At 26.8% G+C, this 8,885-nt stretch overlaps 1 protein-coding gene across 1 annotated transcript; it reads left to right on the top strand.

Annotated features, from left to right (window-relative positions):
* Nucleotides 1-477: 477 nt before the first annotated feature.
* On the top strand, nucleotides 478-1,879 carry LOC101512495 (uncharacterized). The gene has a single exon (XM_004494133.4). It carries the CDS (start codon nucleotides 723-725, stop codon nucleotides 1,572-1,574), a length of 852 nt encoding a protein of 283 aa, XP_004494190.1. The 5' UTR covers nucleotides 478-722; the 3' UTR covers nucleotides 1,575-1,879.
* Nucleotides 1,880-8,885: the final 7,006 nt, after the last annotated feature.

Genomic DNA, 8,885 nt, shown 5'->3' with positions numbered 1-8,885 from the left:
ATGGATTCAAATAATAAAATCTTGAATGACAAATAAGTTTCATTTTGTTATAAACTACACTCTAAGAATCACAAAAAAAAAACTACACTCAAAGGCATACTGTAGTAAAAAGTGCAAATTAAGAATAGTAACGTGCATTTTCATTCAAGTGTAGTATATATAGTTTTAAAACAATACTTGTATGATTGCAATATTTGAAATAAAAAATTTGAACATATATATAAAAATACATATTATTTAATTTTTTTATCATTTTATTTTTGTAAATGTGCTCAGATCTTGTGACCAAAACCATGTACCATGCACAGTTTTAAGTCACAATGTTACATAGTAGTTGCTTTCACATACCTTTGACTAGAAAATAAAAGATGCTTTTCTTCCTTATTTTCTGTCCATTTAAAAAAAATGGAATTCACATATATGCATCCATACACATAAGACAAGAAGATATATATATATTAAAAAAATAATTAATGATCATTGAACATGAATAGTTGGCATTCGCAAAAAATTCAAAACGAAACAAAAGCATCTACAGAGCATGACTCAATGAACAAGCAAGTTGAAACCTCTCCCTCCGAATTATATATTCTCTTTCTCTTCTTCACACTTCACAGCATGCAAAACTCGATTCTATCTTTCTGTTTATCTCTCTAAACTTTGATAAAATTTTCCACGTTTTGTTTTTTGTTTCCTCTATTAGCTTGTTGATCAATTAGGATATGCTACAAGGGAATTTGGAAACACTGGTTTCAGCCTGTGCCGGCGGTTCTAGTGACCGGAAAATCGCCTGCGAGACACTTGCCGACGATCACAAAACGGATCCGCCAGAGCGTCATCCCGATTCTCCGCCGGAGTCATTTTGGCTCTCCAGAGATGAAGAAACCGAGTGGTTCAATCGCAACGCCGTTTACGAGCGGAAAGAATCCACCAAAGGAAACTCCAATTCAACAAACTTAAACCCTAATTTCAACTCCTATTCGAATTCTCAGCGTTTCTCTTCGAATCTCAAATCTAAGACATCAATGATTGGCTTGCCTAAACCTCAGAAACCTTCATTCGTCGACGCTAAGAATCTTCGCAACCACAAGCCTAGCAACATTAGGTTGTTCCCTAAGCGGACCGCCTCCGTCGGAAAATCATCCGTTGAACCGTCGTCACCGAAGGTGTCTTGCATCGGGAGAGTCAGATCCAAACGCGATCGAAATCGGAAGTTGAGCTCCGCTGAAAATGAAACCGTCACCGTCAAAGAAAAACCAGTGAGAACAGGGAAAAAACACAGTTTCTTTGAAAGTTTTCGTGCTATTTTCCGCTCCGGTCGAAGAAATAAACCGGATCATAGAACCGATTATCCGGCGTTCGATTCATCTGTGACGAACACGAACAGCGTGAGTAATTCGAAAGCGCGGAACAGCACGGGGAGTGTGAACGACGTGTCGTTTGTGGAATCGGTATCGAGAAATAGCGTTTCAGAGAGTGAACCGGCCGGTTTGGGTGGGATGATGCGGTTCACGTCTGGGAGGCGTTCTGAGTCGTGGGGTGTAGATGAATCGGAAATCCACGTGTCGCGATAGTATTCGTGGTTGGTAACCGTTCCGCGACGGCTACTGTGAGGTGGGGCCCTTAGATAAACATCACTCGACTCGCGAGCATTCGCGTGGGACCCAAGCGTGTGGAGAGAAGAGACGTTCTAAGCGTGATGTGGCGCGGAAGTTGCTCCGTTACTGTTCGGAACTTTTTGTTTGTTGTGTACAGTGTGATTTTATTTTGCTGGTGATAATATTTTTTATACACTATATTAGAGCGACAAGTTTTGTAATATACAAAAGCCATGAGTGTATTTTTATATCAAAAATATCTGCAACCGTTAATATTTCAATTGCAAATTTCAATAATTATTATGTGATAGTTAAAATAATATATATATATATATATATAATATATAAAATGTGAAAAAATTGAAATTGGTTTTAGCAACTAATATAGTTGTTTTTAAGAAAAAGAAATGTAGTTTAAATTTTTTGATTTTGATCAGGTTTGAATAGTGGTTTCAGGCCAACTAGGTAGAAAAATAAGGATCAAAGTTATTTAAATAAGTTTGAGATAAAAAAATATAAAAAAATCACAAAAATATCATTTTTAAGATACAATAATTCTATTTTAAAATATTATTTAATTAACGCAATAATGTATAAATTATTCACATATATAGTATTATATATTTGCTTCAACTTCAAATATAAACAACAATAAAAATTATATTTCGTAGTTTTAAATATAAGTATAATTTAACTATATATTTAATATTAAAATTTATATAATACTTTTTAATTAATGTGTATTTTATTTTTCAATAACATATTTTAAAATTTTCATGTAAGACTATAAGATTACAATGACTTTTTTTCACTGCTTTAGAAAAATAAATAAATTTAATTATTTTTTTTAAAGTATGTAGATTTTCTTTTCACTTACACATAAAATTCACACAAAAAGATATATTAAAAATTGGGGACTTAAAACTTTCCTATTCCACGAGAAAATCTGCCACCATATATATATATATATATATATATATATATATGAGATAATATGATATTTTCTTAAATTAAAATCATACTCCCTCAAACAATAAATATACATAAAAAAATAAGATAATAGTGTTTGACTCAAATCTTAAATAATAGCACGTATGATATTTGTTTGTACGATTTCTGAATTTTATCTACATGAAGGAGTAAACAAGGGGTGAGCCTATAGGTTTGCAACAACAAAAATGAAAGGCTACGTGGCAGTGCTCAAATATCGGTATACATTAAATTAGGGTTTTGTACCGTGCACCCTCCACTTGTACCTCCCACCTCTCAATCATCAAAGAAAATTCCAAATTGTCCATAATATTAATAGTAAAAACCTCCCAAAAAGATTCTCTTTTTTTTTATCTATTTTATTCGAAAGTTTGAATTGTCAGAATCATATTTGCAAACATTCGAACCTTTGAAACTTTCCAAATCTAAAAGTAAGATAAACTTCGAAACTTTTAAATTTTCGAAATATTAATTTTCTAAATTTCGAAAGTTTTCATGAACATGACACTTTCGAAATTCATTTTTTCCCAAAAGTTTGAAACTTTGGAAAGTTTGAATGAACATGAAACTTTCGAAATGCAGAAACCTTCGGAACTTTCTAACAATCTGAAAGTTTTTCCGTTTCAAAACTTTGGTATTCATGGAAAGTTCCGAAATGCATTTTTATTAGTAATAAATTAATAATAATAAATAGTAATAAATTTATAATAATAAACTTATAGTAATAAATAGTAATATATTTATAGTAATAAATTAATAGTATTAAATTTTATATTTAATTTCGGAAGTTTCAAATTCATAAATTTTTTTGAAAGTTTCAGATGATCTGGAAAATAGTATTTCGAAACTTTCAGATTTTCTAAAAATGAATTGAAAATTTCAAAAGTTTGGAATTTGTTGAAACTTTCGAAATTGACTTACTTCGAATGTTTGAAATTTTCGAAAGATATATGTTTCGGAAGTTTCACATTCATCCAAACTTTCGAAATTTTCTGAAAAATTTCATTTCAGAACTTTCATATTCAACCAAAGTTTCGAATGATATGTGTTTCGGAAGTTTCAAATTCTTCCAAACTTTTGAAACTTTCTGGAAATGTTAACTTCGGAACTTTCATATTCATTGAAAGTTTCAAAATTGGTAATTATTTTTGTAAAATTATATTTCGAAAGTTTCTAATTTAACAAAAGTTCTGAATAGATAATAAAACTCACTTTTAATTATTTCGAAAGTTTGAAACTTTCGAATATTAAGAAATTTTGTGTAAGTTTCGAAAGTGGTGGTGAGAAAAGAGAATGATAAAATAAAAAAAGGTAAAATGGTCATTAGAAAAAAATGAGGGGGTGGGAGGTAAAAATGAGAGGTACACGATACAATTCTCATTAAATTATAAGGTTCAAATGAGTGGCTAATTTGACGTTCCTTATAATATATAATATATAATAATTATTTTAAATAGTTGTGTGTAATTAAAATCACCCTACAAAGGACACTACGGTTATTATAATAATTAAAAATATTTATATATCAATTGATGTAAAGATATTTAGTGTAATTTGTATATATTGTCGGCCTATAATTTTTACAGTTATATTTAATTGTTATATTCTTTATAAAAAAAATGTTTTTGAAATTTTGTATTTGTTAGTTATAGTTTTAAAAAAAGTAAAAATATAAAAATTATTTTACATAATAAGCTATTTTTAATAATTTTTAAAATATTTATTTTTAATTTTTGTAATTAATTTTAAAATTTTGATTTTTGTTACAATAGATAAATTCAAAATAATTTTTATTTTTTATAAAGAAACTCTTTAAAAAAATAATAACTGAATTATTAAATACTTAAATTATTATTTTTAGAATATTGATAAATCCAGGAACACACATGGAATATAGTTGGAGAAAAAGATCCCTATGGTTGAGAAAATTATGTCTCTTTTTCCGAAATCGTGATGAAAGATTTTGGAAGGAACGTTGATGGGGAAACGTGAAATTTTCCAAGTTACTAATTCTATTACTTATTCTACAATTTGAGTTTGAAATCAAAGGCGTCAAAGGTTTACTATACATTTCAATATTTCACGCGACTTGTAAAACGTTCAACATCAAAATCAAAATATATACTATATATATTACCATCAATACATGGCGTTGATCAACATATAGATGGTGCATTGACCCTATTACATGGTATAAGATGGACTTAAATTTCAAGGCATGAATGAATCAAATACGAGTGGCCAGGTCAGGTCGCAACCCAAAAGATACTGAATGACACATCACCATCAACCTAGCACAAGCAACGAGGATTGACCGTATAATTAATTACACAATATGAGATGGATCTAGAATTAAAGGCATGGATCATATTTCAACAAAATAAAATTTAACCAGGTCACACATGTTGTTGAAAATTTTGGTGTCATTGAATTAAAAAATCTGTTTTATTTTATTTGTTCTTTATTTTATTACAAATCATATTATGACAATGCATTTCATTCTATTAACGCGATCGTTGTTGTGTATTTTTATATATCAATTAACTCATCATAGATTTTGTGATTAAAATAATAATAATTTTTTCTATATTTAATGCAATTAACATGTATTTGTATGACAAATTCCATTCAACAATCATATTAATCAGAGAGAATTTTTTCACAACAGAGTAGAGAGAAACAACTGTTGATAAAATAGATTCTTAAGAAAAATTCATAATTTTTTGTTCTTCTTCACAAATTTTAAAGATCAAGAGTAACAAGATTAATAGAATTGATAAATAAAATATTTTTATTTTCTAGGATTCTTATTTTAATATAATAATAAAAATAGTCAATTATTTTTTATACATATTCAATTATAAGAGTCCAACAATTTATAAATATAAAATTTTAAACCTAATTTAAAAAAAAAACAATATTAAACTACCAAAACTTTGACATTTTTTTACTATATAAAACCCATTTTATAAAATTGTTCCAAACAATAAATTTTTTAAACAAATATTATCTATTTTGTTTTTTTTTTTATAATTTTAAAAATGAAAAACAGGTCTTACAAAATAAGTTAGGCAGATAAATTTTTAATTTCATTGTGTTTGGGATATTTCCTGACTCCAACAATCACTTTCAAGAGGATTATTTTGCACAAGTCAATAGATAAACTCTCGTTCATTCTTATATTGAATCAATTTGTTTTAGATTTTTAAAATGTGGTTTTGAATTCAAATTTTTAAAAATAATCTTTATAAAAGTTTAACTAAAAATAATAGAAGTTATTTTGAATTAATTTGTTACTGATTAAAAAAGTAATTTTAATATTTAATAATTTAAATATTAATTATTAAAAATTCTTATATGATAAAAAATATTTTTTAATAAAAATATTAATTCTCAAAAAGGAATTTTATAAAGAGATTTTCAAAATATTTTTTACTTTAATTATTTTTTAAAATTTAATTATCTATAAAAGGTTGCAACAAATAGATAATCATGTAACTTTATTTTTAAGATAATTTTTTATTTGAAGTTTTATTTTTGAAAAAGTTATAAAAGTTGTAATAAACGAGCTCATTATAATGATACTTTCATATCAAGAAACTCCACAACAAACTAATAATGTGTTCAACAACAAACATAACTTTTTTTGGAAGATTTGATATGAGTGAGTGTTCTATGGTTTGCTATTTCTTTATTGCACAAGTTTTTGTCAAAATTATTTTTTCCATTCTCTTAGTGAAGTGCATTAATATGCTTAGGCATGCTGGATTTGAGAACTTGTCTCTCGTGGTACTACAAATTTAATGTCTTGCAAACATAATTAAAGTTTTTGGTGATTTGCTTCTCTATTTTTATTTTTATGTTTTAGTTTTATGATACGCTTCTCTCATATGGTAATGAAGTGTTTTTTTTCTTCTCTATATATTTTTACTTTAGGTTTGTTAAAATATTTTCCATTTTCTATATGTTCTTATTTTATGATTTTTTTTTAACACAAATAATGATATTTTTTCTTAAAGAAAAGAATGTCACACTAGGTTTTAAAATGGAGGTGCGTTGACATCAGCGACAAACTCCTCTCGTAGTACCGAATATGATCCTCCTTGCATATTGTTTAATGACCACTTATCAGATACATTAACTTGCAAAAAACGTTAGCCAATAAAATCATACATTGTTCCACTAGTCTCCACCCTTGAATATGCTCTCATTGCAACATCTCTAACACAACCTCTACATTTTCCTCTTGTTGCAAAGACAAATGAAATAACCTACTAAATTTCTCACGCAAGACCCCACCAACCAACCTTGGATTCTTCCAAAACAAAATATTACTCTCATTCCTAATAATTTTAAACAACTTTTTATCAAACCATTCATCTTCAATACCAACCCTTCCTACAAAAATATCCTTATGCCACACAGACTCCTTCGAACCTTCGAAATGCTCCCCTAAAGTTCCCAACTTCCGCTCCTTATTTTATGATATTAATGTATTTTTTTATTCACTTTATACCTCTATTTTAAGTAGTTAAACTTTATCAAAGTTAACATTTGATGATTATTTAAGATTGTCATTCTTGATATAGTTGGATGAGTGTCATAAAGATAATAGTTTTTTTAAAATAAATTCCAAAATAAATTAAAAACTGCTATACATTATATACTTCGATGACTATCGATTTCTATGATAACTAATTTTTTTGTTTAACTGACCTAAATATATATATATATATATATATATATATATATATATATATATATATATATATATATATCAATTACTTTGTATTATTATCTTGGAATTGTATTCATCACAATTTAGAAATGTTAATTCACATTTCACTTATTGTTAATTCACATTCCAATATAGATACAGTTACAGAGAAAAAAAATACACTTATAACTAGAGTAGTTTAAATGAAAGGGAAAATTGAAAGAAAAATAATCTACACCAAAATTATATATTCCTTTTATATATAATATATAGAGATTGTTTTAGATAATATAGATATAGATTTTGAAGCTTAAAATATTTTATACTAATGGGTAAAATATTTACTAATGCATAAAATTCACAACGGTTATAAATTTTGTGTGTTGAGGTATTAATCAACTTTTTTTATTGATGGTATTAATCAACATTATTAAATTAGTCAACAATTAATCTAAAATGTTAGTTGAGACCGTCAAATTCAATAGTCCTTTGAAGAATCTAAGTATGAATTATGATAAATAATTTTTAATTAAATTTTTTTATCTCTCAACTGAACTTTGAATTACTAAAAAAAAAATAAGAAAGTAGTCCTTCGTATATCTAGGTCATTCAATAGAAAAATATTAAATTTACAGTAAAAATCTGTGTATGCTACACAAAATGAATTGTTTGTGTATATGGTAAACACCACCTTGTTTTGTTTGTTATTGTTGGAAATTATGTTACTTGGAAGAATTTATGCACTAAGTGTTGAAACTTTGAGTTAGTATTGTGTGAGTTGAAAAATATAAAACTTTGGGTCCTTTAATGATTTTCACAATTCTTCATCCACTTTCTTTCAACAAGTCAATTTTCTATGAACTAATTTGTTTTTAGTGAACGGGTCAAAAATCGCTCGCATAGATTTTTACTTCGATTAATTGTAGAATTCTTTTATAAATAAGAAATTCTACTCAATTCATAAATCCTACAAAAACTAAAAAAATTCTCAAATTTTTTCGCTTATCCATTTTCTGCTTCATCTCATATTTCCCTTTATGCCCCTTTATTGAAATATTGTTATATTTTTGAGTAGTCATCTTACATATTAAAGAGAACAATCTAATTTTTAAATCAATTCATTAATATTTTCGGTGATTAAAAATTATTTTCTATTTTTTTTTTTAAATTCAAAAACAGTTATCTTATTCATACATTAAAACTATCTTGATTTATTTTATACTGTAATCTATCTTGTAATATTGTATAGTAAATTTTTAGTTTTTAATAAATGTTGTGACAATATGTAATGCACACTTGGACACAAAGCTGGCCTCTACAATGTAAATAGTTGGAACAGTTTCACCCCCAAAATGACTTGGCAATTTTAAAAAAAATTATTGAATTTTTTCTAGGACTCGCGCTACACATTATGACATTATGACGTCTAAAGCGATACTATTAGACGACGTATTTTCAAAAGTTAATAAATAAATTATTAATATTTTGTTTAATAATTATATATAAAAAATTAGCAGAATTAACGACATTTCAAATTTATTTTCTCTATTTTTCCAAAAAAAATAGAATAAGATATTTAT

Source organism: Cicer arietinum, chromosome 3, assembly GCF_000331145.2.
Source record: "Cicer arietinum cultivar CDC Frontier isolate Library 1 chromosome 3, Cicar.CDCFrontier_v2.0, whole genome shotgun sequence".
Taxonomy (NCBI): Eukaryota; Viridiplantae; Streptophyta; class Magnoliopsida; order Fabales; family Fabaceae; genus Cicer; species Cicer arietinum.
This window is presented reverse-complemented; position numbering and strand designations above follow the sequence as displayed.